Below are 16,180 nucleotides of genomic sequence, written 5' to 3' on the forward strand. Positions count from 1 at the left end.
GATAGGTTATACAGGCATTTGGATAGGCAAGGCTGATTAGGGATAGTCAGCATGGTTTTGTACATGAGGTTGTGTCTCACAAATCTGATTTTTTTGAAGATGTGACCAAAAAGGTTGATATGGGCAGAGCTGTAGATGTTGTGTATGTGGATTTCAGTAAGGCATCCGACAAGATTCCGCATTGTAGGCTGTCCTGGAAGGTTAGATTGCATGGGATCTCGGGAGAGATAGCTGAATGGATAGCACATTGGCTCCATGGAAGGAAGCAGAGGGTGATGGTGGAAGGTTGCTTCTTGTACTGGAGGCCTGTGACTAGTGTTCCTCAGGGTTCGGTGCTGGGCCCGTTACTGTTTGTCATCAACATTAATGATTTGGATGAGAACATACAGGGCAAGATTAGCAAGTTTGCTGATATAGACAATAGACAATAGACAATAGACAATAGGTGCAGGAGTAGGCCATTCAGCCCTTCGAGCCAGCACCGCCATTCAATGCGATCATGGCTGATCACTCTCAATCAGTACCCCGTTCCTGCCTTCTCCCCATACCCCCTCACTCCGCTATCCTTAAGAGCTCTATCCAGCTCTCTCTTGAAAGCATCCAACGAACTGGCCTCCACTGCCTTCTGAGGCAGAGAATTCCACACCTTAACCACCCTCTGACTGAAAAAGTTCTTCCTCATCTCCGTTCTAAATGGCCTACCCCTTATTCTTAAATTGTGGCCCCTTGTTCTGGACTCCCCCAACATTGGGAACATGTTATCTGCCTCTAATGTGTCCAATCCCCTAATTATCTTATATGTTTCAATAAGATCCCCCCTCATCCTTCTAAATTCCAGTGTATACAAGCCCAATCGCTCCAGCCTTTCAACATACGACAGTCCCGCCATTCCGGGAATTAACCTAGTGAACCTACGCTGCACGCCTTCCATAGCAAGAATGGATACAAAAGTGAGTGGTTTTGCATATAGTAAAGATGGTTGTGAAAGATTGCAGCAGGATCTGGATCAATTGGCCAGATGGGCTGAGGAATGGTTGATGGAATTTAATACAGAGAAGTGTGAGGTGTTGTATTTTGGGACGTCTAACTAGGGCAGGACCTACACAGTGAATGGTAGGCCTCTGGGGAATGTTGTAGAGCAGAGGGGTCTAGGAGTACAGGTGCATGGTTCCTTGAAGGTCGAGTTGCAGGTAGATGAGGTGGTCAAAAAGGCTTTTGGCACATTGGCCTTCATCAGTCAGAGTATTGAGTATGGAAGTTGGGAGGTCATGTTGCAGTTGTATAAGACGTTGGTGAGACCACATTTAGAATATTGTGTTCAGTTCTGGGCACCATGTTATAGGAAAGATATTGTCAAGCTTGAAAGGGTTCAGAAAAGATTTATGAGGATGTTGACAGGACTAGAGAGTGTGAGCTATAGGGAGAGGTTGAGTAGGCTGGTCTCTATTCCTTGGCACGCAGGAGGATGAGGGGTGATCTTATAGAGGTGTACAAAATCATGAGAGGAATAGATTGGGTAGATGCACAGAGTCTTTTGCGCAGAGTAGGGGAATCGAGGACCAGAAGACATAGGTTCAAGGTGAAGGGGAAAAGATTTAACAGGAATCTGAGGGATAACTTTTCCACACAAATGGTGGTGGGTGTATGGAACAAGCTGCCAGAGGACGTAGTTGAGCCTGGGACTATCCACTCGTTTAAGAAACAGTTAGACAGGTGCATGGATAGGACAGGTTTGGAGGGATATGGACTGAGCACAGGCAAGTGGGATAGTGTAGCTGGGACATTGTTGGCTGGTGTGGGCAAGTTGGGCCGAAGGTCCTGTTTCCACACTGTATGACTGTATCACAACACTGTTAAGAGGTCTGGCAAACCATCTGGAGAAATTTACAAACCTATATTTTTAAGAAATGTAACTTATTCTGTGTAAAATTTGATGTGTATCAAAAAACACATATGCATGGGCAGGAATACGCTTATCACAATTTGGAAAGGTTTGCAGCATGCTGGTTAAACAAATTGGGTTGTTAATTTGACCAATCTAGGTGTTAGGGCATAGATCAATTCTGTGTTGTCTGTGAAGTGGATTTCCTTGCACTTTTGTGCACCTGTTTTATTAAAGGAATGGGACCTCAACTTTTTGTCACCAGCATTGGTTGGAGACTAGGTTACATTTCTCCAGTATCTGCTGCAATAAAGGATCCCTGTACATCACACCCTGCACATCACTGACTGACTGTCATTCCAAAACTCACATATCCACTAATGGGTTTTCTTCGCTTTTCACTATTTAACAAGCTGCAAATGATTACACAGCCAAAAGTCACAAGTCATTTTGTTGTTCCTGATGGTATGGAACACATTTTTCGACTTGTTTTACTTAATAGATACCTACCACTGTTTGGCAATCAAGGAAGTAGCCACAACAATAATTAAAAAATGCAATCACCTTCTTGCTTTTTGCCATATAATTCTACAATACAGAAAAGGTCAACGTTCATGTGTAATTTTTGCAAATCTCAGAAAGGAGATCAAATATGCAATGGCGGGAATTATATTTCCGTTTGCTTATTGAATTCCCTGTGGCAAAGGGATGTCCAACTTTGGCGTTAGACCGGGATTTTCAAAAGTTAATTGGAGTATGTTTGGGGACACAGGGATTTTTGGTACATGACACACTTTTAAAAGTGTAATTTTAAAAGTTCAAAGCATGCATGTTGCTGTTAAAGTAAAGGGCAAGGCAGGTAGGAGTGAGGAAGCCTAGATGATGAGAGAAATTGAGACTATGGCAGGAAAAAGGAGGAGGCATGGACCATGTATAGGCAGTTAGGATCAAGTGTATTCCTGGAGGGGTTTAGGTGGTATTATAGACAGTGAAGATGTTTATCAAAAATTACAGCAGGATCTTGATCAACTAGGCAAGTGAGCTGTAAAATGGCTAATGGAGTTCAATGCAGATCGGTGTGAGGTGATGCATTTTGGGAAATCAAAGTAAATGCAAAACTTCATAGTGAATGGTTGTACCTTGGGTAGTATTCTAGAGCAGAAAGGAAGCATGCAGGTACAGCAGGCGGTGAAGAAAGCCAATGGAATGTTGGCCTTCATAACAAGAGGAGTTGAGTATAGGAGCAAAGAGGTCCTTCTGCAGTTGTACGGGCCTTAGTGAGACCGCACCTGGAGTACTGTGTGCAGTTTTGGTCTCCAAAATTGAGGAAGGATATTCTTGCTATGGAGGGCGTGCAGCGTAGGTTTACTAGGTTAATTCCCGGAATGGCGGGACTGTCATATGTACGGGGTACTGATTGAGAGTGATCAGCCATGATCGCATTGAATGGCGGTGCTGGCTCGAAGGGCTGAATGGCCTACTCCTGCACCTATTGTCTATTGTCTATTGAAAGACTGGAGCAACTAGGCTTGTATACACTGGAATTTAGAAGGATGAGAGGGGATCTTATCGAAACGTATAAGATTATTAAGGGGTTGGACACGTTAGAGGCAGGAAACATGTTCCCAATGTTAGGGGAGTCCAGAACAAGGGGCCACAGTTTAAGAATAAGTGGTAGGCCATTTAGAACTGAGATGAGGAAAATCTTTTTCAGTCAGAGAGTTGTGAATCTATGGAATTCTCTGCCTCAGAAGGCAGTGGAGGCCAATTCTCTGAATGCATTCAAGAGAGAGCTAGATAGAGCTCTTAAGGATAGCGGAGTCAGGGGGTATGGGGAGAAGGCAGGAACAGGGTACTGATTGAGAATGATCAGCCATGATCACATTGAATGGCAGTGCTGGCTCAAAGGGCCGAATGGCCTCCTCCTGCACCTATTGTCTATTGTTCTAGGAGTACAAGTGCACAGTTCCCTGAATGTGGTGTCACAGCTAGATAGTGTAGTAAAGACGGCTTTTGGTACATAGTTTTTCATCAATCAGGGTTGGGACATTATTTTACAGTTGTATAAGACATTGAATATTGTGTTCATTTTTGATCATCCTGCTATAGGAAGAATGTCATTCTGTAAAGAGTGCAGTGAAGATTTAGGAAGATGTTGCCAGGACTCGAGGGCTTGAGCTATAGGGATAGATTGGACAAGCTAGGACTTTATTCCTTGGAATGCAGGAGGTTAAGTGATGAGTTTATCATGTATAAGATCATAAGGGGAATTGATAGGGTAAATGCAGAGGGTCTATTACCCAGGGTAGGGGAATCAAGAACTAGATGACATAGATTGAAGGTGAGAGGGGGTTGATTTAATTGGAACATGAGGGGCAACCTTTTCACACAGAGGTTGGTGGGTATGTGGAATGAGCTGCCAGAGGAAATAGCTGAACCAGGTACAATAACAAAATGTACATGACACTTGGACAGGTACATGGTTAGGAAAGGTTTAGAGGAATGTGGGCAAATGGGATTAGTTAGATGGGGCATCTTGGTCAACATGGACGTTGGACCAAAGAGACTGTTTTGCTGCTGTATGACTCTGACTCCAGAGGTTGAAAGGTGATTATGCAATTTTAGTTGATATATATGGACTGTCAATCTAATCACCATCTAATCCAAGGGACAAATTAGCACATTTTGTGATACTATTGACACTAAACAGCTTTGTAATTAACAAATTATGATTTTTCCAAATTTGATACGAAAAGGTTCTATTTTATATTCTTCCCACTTGATTCCTTGTGGTGTACAAACCCGAGGGGTAACTTTTTTACACAAAGTGTATTGTGTGTAAGAAACGAGCTGCCAGGGGAGGTAGTTGAGGCAGATATCACAACATTTAAGAAGCATATAGATAAGTACATGGATAGGATAGGTTTACAAGGATATGGGCCAAACGCAGGCAGGTGGGACTATTGTAGATGGGGCATGTTGGTTGATGAGGACAAGTTGGGCCGAAGGGCCCGTTTCCACGCTGTTTGACTCTGAGTCATTGATAGGGTAGATTGTCAGAGCCTTTCTCTCAGGGTAGAAATTTCAATGACTAGAGGGCATAGCTTTATAGACAATAGACAATAGGTGCAGGAGGAGGCCATTCGGCCCTTCGAGCCAGCACCGCCATTCAATGTGATCATGGCTGATCATTTCCTCATCTCATTATGGTGAGAGTAGCAAAGTTTAAAGCAGGGATGAAGGTTAAATTTTTTAACACGAATGGTGGTGCATGGATCCGCTGCCAGGGGTTGTAGTGCAGGCCATTGGGATAGTGGCATTTAAAGAGGCTTTTGATAGGCCGCAGCAGGGGATGAATTAATATGGATGACGTGCAAGCAGCGGAGATTGATTTAACGTGGCATCGTGATTGGCACGGCCACTGGGCCAAAAGGCCTTTCCTGTGCTGTACTATTCTACATTATATGTTCATATTTACAACTGATTTCTCCTCCCGAAATAAGTTTTGCTCTTGTAATAAACATTTACATAAACCATAATATATTTTGAAGTTGTTTTCTTTTCATGGCACTGGCTGCTTATGTGCCATTCAAGGGGAACATAGAAACTACTCCTGGATCTCTTCAAATTGCTACTAAGAATTAAGAAATAGGAAATTATCTTGTCATGATGGCGTTGGAGATGGAGGTAGAATGCAATAATCAGTGCACCCACATCCCACAGAATTCATAGTAAATTAGTGGTCCTTGATCAATGAGATGAGAAGTGGATATTGCTAACTGTTGTTAATATTGCTGACTAACCTGAGTCTACTAATTCTACTAATGACTCCCTAAATCCTAGATTCAGAGCATTACTGATGAGTCTCGTGGTGCTACGATAAGGAAAAATTCTGCTCGGCCATCTTTGGAACTCCAGCCCATGGATCTTGAAGATGTTCCTAAAGAAGAGGTAGTCTATGCCTCCCAGGACTTCAAATTTCCTTTTCCATCGTCCTCCTGTTCCCTCTGTCTATCTTTCTATTGCCCTTATGCACTTTCCATGTCTAGTACTCGGAATATTGAAGAGAATGAATTGTTAGGAAATGGGAAATCTATGAGAAGTTTCTAATGGGTTCAGGATACCGTCCTGGTAGTAATGATATCAAACTGGAAAATATTGTATGGGAGTGGCATTTGGGTGGAAATAAAATGAAACAAGTTGTTATCATATGATAATACATAATACTTAAGGATACACTTAAGGCTAAGGCATTATATGGAAATGTGTATGATAGTAGGCTGATTATGGGTATATTCAATACTTGGTGGAAAAAAATAGATATTTATTTGGTGGCCAATAGCCTTGAATAAAAGAAAAAAATATTCTGGGTGACTACATGATCTGGACAGGATTGATAGGACAGTGATAACTGATTTAATAATTAGTTTCTGCATGGTAGGCTGCTCTGGAAGGTTAGATCGCATGGGATTCAAGAAGAGATAGCTGAATGGATAGAAAATTGGCTTCATGGATGGAAGCAGAGGGTGATGGTGGAAGGTTGCTTTTCAGACCAGAGGTCTGTGACTAGTGGTGTGCCTCAGGTTTTGGCGCTGGGCCCATTGCTGTTTGTCATCTATATCAATGATTCGGATGAGAACATGCAAGGCATGATTAGCAACTTTGCAGATGACACTAAAGTGGATGGTATTGTGTATAGTGATCAGTTGGTCAGGTGGGCTGAGGAATGGTTGATGGAATTTAATACAGAGAAATGTGAGGTATTGCATTTTGGGAAGTCTAACAAGGGCTGTGGTGGCAAAGTCAGTTGATATTTTTAAGGCAGAGATAGATGGATTCTTTATTAGTATGGGTGTCAGAGGTTATGGGGAGAGAAAGATCAGCCATGATTGAATGGCAGAGTAGACTTGATGGGCTGAATAGCCTAATTCTGCTCCTATCACTTATGATCTTATAAAAGGCAGGACCAACACAGTGAATGGTTGGGCGGTGAAGAGTGTTGTAGAGCAGAGGGATCTAGCGGTACAGATACATAGTTTCTTGAAAGTGGCGTCACAGGTAGATCGTGTGGTCAAGAAGGCTTTTGGCCATCATCGGTCAGAGTATTGTATAGAAGTTGAAAGATCATGTTACAATTGTATAAGACATTGGTGAGACCACATTTAGAGTATTGTATTCAGTTTTGATCACCATGTTATAGGAAGGTTGTTGTGCAGAGTGGTGCACAGAAGATTTACGAGGGTGTTGCAGGGACAAGGGCCTGGGCTACGGGGAGAGATTGAGCAGCTAGGACTGTATTCCTTGGACTGCAGGAGGATGAGGGGTGTCTTACTGAGGTGTATAAAATCATGAAAGGAATACATCTGGTAAATGCACAGGGTCTTTTGCTCAGAGAGAGGGAATCAAGAAGCAGGTTAAGTGAAGGGAGAAAGATTGAATATGTTGACTGAGCTGCAATCAAGAATGAATCCATGTTGTTCAGCCAACTGCAAGTGAACAGCAGGCCTTCCCTGAACCTGGTCTGTTTTATTCCCCTGGTACCAATGAGCGTCGCGTGAGGGAAGCCTTTGTCCTGTTTCCACAAAATACTGTGGTTGGTAGGGATTTGTAATATGAAAACAGAAAATGCTGAATATACTCAACAGGTCAGGCAGCATCCATCGGGGTGAAAAGTGCAGAAGATATTAAATAACAAAGGGATGATATTTGCCTTCATTCAGCAAGTACTGGTATTTGTCCTTGGATGTGACAGCTTTTAATCACTCTAATTCTGAGAAAAGGTCATCAACCTGAAACACTTTTCTCTCATCCTCCAGATTTGATGGGTATTGCAGCATTTTCTGTTTTCATCTTTTTGTTCTTTTGTGTAATTCTTTCCTGTTTACATTTGTTGATTAAATGCAAATGCCTGCATTTGATTCCTACAGATCTCAAACCAAAAATGGGTGTGCATTGAAGTGACTGGACAATTTGTCCTTAAGCCAATAGAAATATGGCACCACATTGGTGGCCCAGTGATCGTCCCATTGTGGCAATTCATTAACCAGAATTAAATAAGTTTTAGTGGTTTGTGGGCAAGCACTAGTTAAAATGTCGACAAACCTGTTGCGTTTCTTTTAAGATTTTTTTAACAAATGGATTTTTCCTCTACAAAGAAGTGAATGCCCAATCTGGACTGGGTCTAGATGTGACATCAGTTCTACACCGTTTGGTTAGTTCTTGATGTCTTTGGAGGATCTAAGAAAGGGGAGTAAATGCCCATAGGCAAGAAACAGTTGATGACATCGGCCCATTTTCTTGCTCCCTGACTCCGAAGCCATGCCACTTCAATGACTTTTACTCTATTTGATGTCTCTTAGGCCCAGCTGATACATGACAAGAATGCAGCTGCTCACTCCTCTGCGACTGACAGGCTCGCAGTTCCTTCAGAAGGAGTGCATATGACCTGGACTAAAGAGAAAATCATAGCAGAAAAGAACAAAAATAAAGAGTCTCTATCATCAGAAGGTGTGAGAGATATCTTTAACATGAAACCGTAAGTTGCTTTCAGTTTTATTTTGAAATGGGCACACTGTATTTAGCCTCATTAATTACTTGCCTTCTTGTTGAGAGTGATCTGGTTGGTGAACTGAATATCATTTTGAGTTTGTCGGCACTGTTTTGAGAAGAGCTTCTGTTGCCAAGATTGTTTTTTGAGAATCAACGTCCTTGAATTAAAGGGCACCAATAGCTCAAACTATTTTGCTAACCTTAGCGAACCTTGGGCAATTGGCAAAAAAGAGAGATGCCATTGGTGGTCTGGTAATGGATCTTTTGTATCTGGAATACCTATCTGGAATTGGACATGGTTATTTATCCATAATATGAGCCTTCATTTGCTCAAAGAGTAGTACGGTGAGAAAGAATTTGGATTTATTAGTGCCATGCATTTGGCCTATATTCAAATATGGGATATGATAAATAAGGATAGATCTGCTTAGCACCAACTGGTTCTCAATCTTCAGTGATATTACTCAACAGTCTAATGTAGACTTGTTCGATATTTGACTTGGGGCTGGAGGCTTAAGGACAAATGTGAAAGTCAAGTTATGAAATGGGTTTAACTTTTTTTAGTGAAGATTCAATTAAAATGCCTGCCATAGGACTTTATTAACTTACTTCCACTTACATTTATCTTCAGATAATTACAAGCTTTGAATATTTAGATATTAACTCAATATAACTTGTCATTTTAAAATTTCCATCAAATTTTGAGCTGTTTTTAAATAATTACATAAAACTGTACAGGCCTGAAAACCCAATCTAATCCTCAGTTAGTTAATTTCACTTGGAGGTTCACAGTGGGAAGCTTTATATTTCAGATTTAAAATCTTAATCAACAAGAAATGCAACTATATTTAAGGCCAACTTGGCAATGATCTGTAAAGTGCTTCACAATACCAAGAAGTTATTCAACTCCATTAAAGGTCAGAACAAGACCAAGCATGCCTTCAATCCCAAATATTGTTTAGCAAATCCTGCAAATACTATTTCCAAGCGTTCAGATTGACATTATTAATCATTGAAAATATTTGATGGTATGCAATAACTTAAGTTGACTGTGCGAGATTGGTGGGGAAAAAAACCTTGGTATATTTTGTACCTGGACTAATTGATTAATGAGTAGGATATTAATTCCAAAGACTTGGGTGAACGAATAGGTGGGTTTACATGGTCTGGTTGGTGACATTTACTGCTTGTCCCAAGAGTGCACAGGAAATCTTAACAGCATTCCATTTGTGCAAGGGAAACTGTTTATAAAGTTTTGTGGTAGCATGATGTGATCCATTTCCAGTGAGGGCACCAAATAGTCAGTGGTAAACTAATTTCCATTTCAACATTAACAGAAGTGGTTACATTAATGAGCAGATACATTTAACATGGCTCGTGATTGTTAATTAAACTAATCTGTTGGTGGAAGCTGGATGTCCAAGTACCGTTATATGAATAAGATCCTGATACAATTTGTAATAAACCATGGGGTGACCAGCCTGCCTGAAGGCAAATTAAATTTAGAAAACAGTTTGTCTGGGGTGAGGGCGTACAGGAATTCTCCTTTAAAACTGCATGTGGAAAATCTTGACATCACCTAGCACTGGAACATAATTCCCTACACACATACATACACGCACACTTTTCCCTTCCATGAGTCTCTTTGTAAATATTGTAACCCAATAAATAACTGTAACCCAATAAATGGTCTTTGGCTGCTTGATCTTTGGGGCTGACTGCCATTTTTAACTTACTGTGGGAGTCGATTGAAGTACTGGCAATTATCCAGTGGTTAAAATCATGATCAGTGATTTTCCTGCATTAGTCGCAGTGAGTTATAGCCTGTTTACTCTGGAAACAATGGGCCCAAATGTAGTTATCTTTTCCTGCAGTTCTTTGGGGAGAGGTGTCTACATGGGGTTGGCTTTACACTTTGGAGATACAGCGTGTTAACAGGCCCTTTGGCCCACTGAGTCTGCACTAACCTGTGATCGCCCCGTACACTATCTCTACCTTACACACTAGGGGACAATTTACAGAAGCCAATTAACCTACAAACCTGAATATCTTTGAAGTGTGTGAGGAAACAGGAGCACGTGGAGAAAACTCGCACTGCCACAGGGAGAATGTACAAACTCTATACAGATAGCACCTGTTGTCAGCATCGAACCTCTGTCTCTGGCACTATAAGGCAGCAACTCTATCGCTGCGCCACTGTACCGCCTGTCTCTGATTCTGCACCTGCCTGTTCTAGAGAGATTTATAATGTTCACAGGTCTGGAACATTGTAGAGGTGAGGCAAGATTGGATTATCTAAAGCTCTTTTCTTTAGAACAGCGGATGTTACAGGGAGACAAGTGAGGTGCGTAAGGTTATTCAGGCCAAGACAGAGGTATTATTAGGAAGAACCTAGATCCCTTGGCCGATGTGTCAAAACCAAAGGGCATAGATTTGAAGTTAGTGGTAGAAGGATTAGAGGAAAGATAAGAAAATATTTTCATCCAAAGGATGAATTGGCTTTGGACCTCACTGGTTGATAAGGTGATACAGAACACTCATTAAGTTTAAACAGTACTTGGGTATATATTTGCAAAGCTCTGACTAAGTGCTCGAAGATAAGATTAGGCTAGATACAAATACGATGGGTTAGTTTCCTATATTGGAAATTTTCTGTGGCTCGTTTGATGGCATTGTGGAAACCAGATATAAGTTGGAGAGCAAATGCCAGGTTTCTCAATTTCCACTCTGTGGCTGGACTTGAGCATTATTTTCAGGGGCAGAAATGCATACAATTTGATGTTTCTCGGTTACATAAAAGTGTCTGCAACCTCTTGTCAGTGGAATGTTAGAAAACAATCGGTAAATGACTAAAACACTCACTTGTTAGTGTGTGATGTCCAATTTTTTTCCAAGTACATAAACTTCTAAAATTTACTTGTGAACTTCACCCTTAGATCTTTGTGAAATTAGGAACAAATGATTTTAAAGTTTGAATATTGCATTAACATTGTCATTTTTCTTTGTTTCAGAGAATGGGGAAATCTGTAAGTTTCATTTGATCTTCATTTCATCTGTATTGCTTGTGTTTGTTTCTATTTGTAAATAGTCCTTAGCAGCACATGACATTCTCTCCAAAAGCTTCAATAACTCAAGTTTGTTCTATATTCAATTTATAATCAAGGCTGATTGCTCCTTTTGTTAGCAGTAATTGTTCAGACAATTGCAGTAAAATTGTGTTTTTCTTTACTGGTTAATGAATCACTTCCACAGTTAAAAGATTTTAATGTCATATGCTGATCTGTACATGTTAGCTCTATAAATGTTAGAATATTTCTGTACTTTTCTGGATCCTTAGTTTTTAATTTGGGCAAAGACAATGTCTTTTGTTCTTTATTGACTCTGGATCCCATTGCTGAAGACCAATGTTCATCTGGCTTGCTTTCTTATCCACAAATCTCTCTTAATTCTAGCTCACCTAGCACTTTATTGCTTGTGCTCTAAACATGGTACTCTAAACAAATCTTGTTCATTCATAATCTACATGATCAGCGACCTGCATGGGCTCATTCTTGCTTTGTTCCATGCTGCAGCTTACTCTTGTTTCTCTAATTCTTCCATCCCAACAACTCAAGCTTCTGCTAATATCCAATCCTGCTTGATCTTCATTTGTGGCCATTCCTTCAGTGGTTTAGTCCCTCTCCGTTACTTTGATTTGACTCTTTGACTAAGGTTATGGACTTTTATTGTAATATCTTGGCATGTGGGTCAGTGCCAGGTTTTGTCTGTTAATACTCCTGTCCTCTTCCAAACTTCTTAAATAGCAACACCACTGAGAGTCAAAGAAAAATTACTACCTGATAAACTAATTTTCAGACTTAGTCACAATAATTTTGGACATGGATTTGCAGTCGGATGTAAAAGTAGTAATGCTTAACCCTTTCTGTTCCTGCACACGAATATGAAGAGCTAGACTTGACAGACAATAAGACTAATCTACTTCAGCTTAAACTTCCGGCAGGAGAATGATCATATAAAAATAAAGATATAGCATATTTGGCTCTTTTTCTGCTTTCAGAACAACTCTTCTGTGCTTGAATTCCTTCCTATCCCACCCTTCCCAATCATCCTCCCATATACCATGAACAATGAATGGTCATTGGAAATAGTGCAGCAAGACAACTGGTTTGCACTGATGATTCGGAAGAAAACTTACTTTTATTCAGCGATCTATTGTGAGACAATTTTTAAATAAGAATCGAAAATTGCAATAAAAGGATAGCTGGGCATCTGAAATAAAAAATATAGCACTGGAAATATTCAGACAGCAAATGTGTAGCTTACACCCCATTGGTATGAACATTGAATTCTCCAACCGTAGGTAACTTCTAACAATATCCCCCCCCCCTCCGTCCACAAGCCCCACCTGGACCAACACCTATTTCTCCCCCCACCCACCACATAACTTCCTCTAACTTCACACTTCACAATTCTTCAATCCTTTGTCCAGCACCATCTGTTGTAACCTCCTGCTTTGTCCAACCGTCTGCCTGACCTTTGTTGGGAATTTATGATGCAGCTTTATAAAACTTTGGTTCGGCCACGTTTGGAGTATTGTGTGTAGTTCTGGACACCCCATTACAGGTAGGATACAGAGGTTATGGGGAGGGTGCAGAAGTCATGTACTGGAAATCTGCTTGGATGCGAGGGTATTAGCTATAAAGGAGAGGTTGGACAAATTTGGATTGTTATATCGAGCTGAGGGGAGTACTGAAAGAAGTTTTGAAAATTCTAGGAGATACGCATAGATAGGGTAGACAGTTAGAAACTTTTTGCCAGAATAGAACTGAAAAATACTCGCCGGCAGAGCTTTGTGAGAAGGGAAAGTTTAAAGGAGATGTGCAAGTTTATTTAACACAGAGTGGAGGGTGACTGGAATGCTCTGCCAAGGACATGGTGATGAAAGAGGATACAATATTGATATTTAAGAGGCTTTTGGATAAGCACATTAATATGCAGGGAATAGAGGAGCATGGATTATGTGCAGGAAGAAGGGATTAGTTAAATTTGGCATCATGTTCAGCATCGAAGGGCCTGTCCCTGAGCAATACTGTTTCCATGTTCAATAGCAGGCCCTTGATTTAGGCATCTTACAATGTGTTTGCTGGAAAGGACATAAAGGTTTTCATTTACATGCATTATGTCTATTGGTCTTGCAAGCATTTCAGTAATTTTGGGAAGACATTTCTCATCCTAAGAATGCCATTTTGGTTATAACAGTACACAGCTTAGACATTTTAATGTTACCTTAGATATATAATGTACCTCAAAGTCATACTGTTAGTGTTGCTTTGCTTCCTAAAATATCAGTTAAATGGCATTCAGACAAGTACATTTGCCTCCATGTGAAATAAAACAGCTTGCCATCTTGCACCACTGCTTGTCCCATCAAATGATCATGCAGCCTTCTATCAGAGTTTGAAGTATTAAATAATAATATTCAATTTACAACACAAGGAGTGTAATTTTGTTTCTCCTTTGAGTTGTGCCAGAACAAATAGGCCAGTGAGCACATGCAATTGTGAAAATGCATTGGGAGTGTCTGTCACAACTGAAGCTGATCGAGGAGCCATAAATCTGAATTGAGTACAAAGTAGGAACTGATGATTGAGAGACATTAAACTGTTCCCAATTCTCCAACCGGCAATGGTTCTTGCAGATGGTATACTTAGCTAAAACGTATAAAATAGTCAGACTATTTTTTCCTTTAAATTTGAATTAAGGAAATTAATTAAAGGTTATGTTTTGGAGCTTGGGTTATTCCTGTTCCTAAAATGTGACTTTTCTGGGATAAATCAATAACTAAACAGTTGAGCACAGGTTCAGCCCTTTGACCCATCATAACTGCACCGACCATGACACTAATCTAACCAATTCCATCTGACTGCAAGCAGCCTATTCCCTGTGTCTGGCTAAATGGCTCTTTAACATTGCTATTGTATTTCTCTCTCTTCCATGTTCTGTAAATGTCAACAGCTTGTAGACATGCTCATTTTCGCCTGTCGGTTTAACTTGCTTATTATGTGGATGGTAACTTCTCTTTTGATCATCTTATCCATCAATAATTGATCATATTTCCCCTCTTTCAGGAATCAGTCCAATGTTAGGCGGATGCATACTGCAGTGAAACTCAACGAGGTGGTTGTTAACAGATCCCAGGATGCCAGACTTGTGTTACTGAACATGCCCGGCCCCCCTAAAAACAGACAAGGGGATGAGAACTGTATCCTTTCTATCTTTGCAACCACAGATTGTGCTTTATGATAATGAAAATGACGCATGAAAAAGTTTGCTTTTACTTCTAAACTGAGTAATTAATTAAGTAAATAACAGAGTAATTAATTAAGTAATTAATAGATAATTTTTAATATGCAGTTATGCAATTCAGTTGTACACATGCATGGTCCTATACATTTAATTATTTTTGAAAACTATATTTTTAACACTAATCAAACATATCACCCAGACTTTTCCATTACCAACACCTTACTCGCCCACCCCATTTTCAAAGATTGTGTGGAACTTTGTCGCAAAAAATGGAAATTATTCAATCCGCTGCCTCTCCAACTCTTTTTCATTTTTCCATTGCCTCGAACCAGATCTCCACGCTACACCTGCACTGAAACAGACCCCTAGACTCTTCCTCTATTCTCTGCACATCACTGCTCTACATTTACTCCAAGCTTTCTATGAATACCACCAAGACATAATCTCACTTAACTGTTGCTATTGAACTTTCCCACCTGGCCTCATTGTACATTGTAGGCAGCTTCCCACTTCTGGCACTCTACTCTTCATATTGAAAATGCTGCTGTCACATTCTTCACAGTGGTAAAATACTTCTAATTTTGAGATTTTAGTTTTGTCACACCATCTCCACACTGTGGCTGACGATAGCTGATATTTTGCATGTTGACATGTTGCTTGATTGCACATGTTGAAGAATCGGGAAACTTGTGGAAAGGAAAGTGACAGTTCTACCTATTTCATCTATGTTAATACCTAATTAAGCAGTTCATTTAGTTCTGTTCCACTGATTATTTTTTGTACAGGCTTCCACTTTACTCTTCTTCATCCAATACCTGCTAAATTCCCTCTTCTATCACACTTGCAGACTGTTTCTCAAATCATAATTACTCTCAGTAGTTGTTTTATTTGAAACTATTGAACTTTAAAACTTTGTAAAAAGTGAAATAGCTTCATCATTTCCTCTAACTTGTGAGCGTGGACTTTGTGATTCAATGGCTCAGACCCAAGAAGCTCTCTGTCTGTTTGAAGTTGCTGACTGGTGCCCTTAGGGAAGTGGAGTGCAGACGCCCGTCTGTGTATATTTCTTTAAATAATTCTCCTTGCAACTCTTCTAAAGGGAGTATTGTGTGATTTTGTAAAGCTGGCCAGCTGGAATCTTCAGTCATGCTCTGACATTTTGGTAGTTTGTATCTATATCCAGATTCTTCAAAGGATTTATAGCACGTTTATAGCATACAGCTCCATTTATGTAGTTAAAGTCCACATTTATCTGACTCGGCTGTCTCTTCAGTAATTTCATTTGTTTGACTGGCAGCATGGACTCAAAGGCCTGAATAGCATCTCCTACATTGTAAGGAAATATGAAAATTCGTAAGTGGCTGGGATAGTATCATGGAATTTTATATTGAAATGCATACTGCGTTGAAGGCCTCTGCAAAAGACAGAATGGTCTCTGTGGAT

General features: G+C 40.3%; 1 protein-coding gene across 3 annotated transcripts in view; it reads left to right on the forward strand.

Moving 5' to 3' along the window:
• The window catches only part of LOC144602536 (solute carrier family 12 member 7-like), a 218,610-nt gene that overhangs the window by 196,076 nt on the left and 6,354 nt on the right, over positions 1-16,180 (forward strand). For 2 of the 3 annotated variants that reach the window (XM_078415667.1, XM_078415681.1), the window contains exons 22-24: positions 5,726-5,833; positions 8,242-8,417; positions 14,560-14,693. In XM_078415667.1, the coding sequence (XP_078271793.1) occupies positions 5,726-5,833; positions 8,242-8,417; positions 14,560-14,693 (418 nt within the window). The remainder of the gene's footprint in view (positions 1-5,725; positions 5,834-8,241; positions 8,418-14,559; positions 14,694-16,180) is intronic. The other variant, XM_078415673.1, reaches the window with a different exon arrangement.

The sequence above is a fragment of the Rhinoraja longicauda genome, chromosome 2 (assembly GCF_053455715.1).
Source record: "Rhinoraja longicauda isolate Sanriku21f chromosome 2, sRhiLon1.1, whole genome shotgun sequence".
Taxonomy (NCBI): Eukaryota; Metazoa; Chordata; class Chondrichthyes; order Rajiformes; family Arhynchobatidae; genus Rhinoraja; species Rhinoraja longicauda.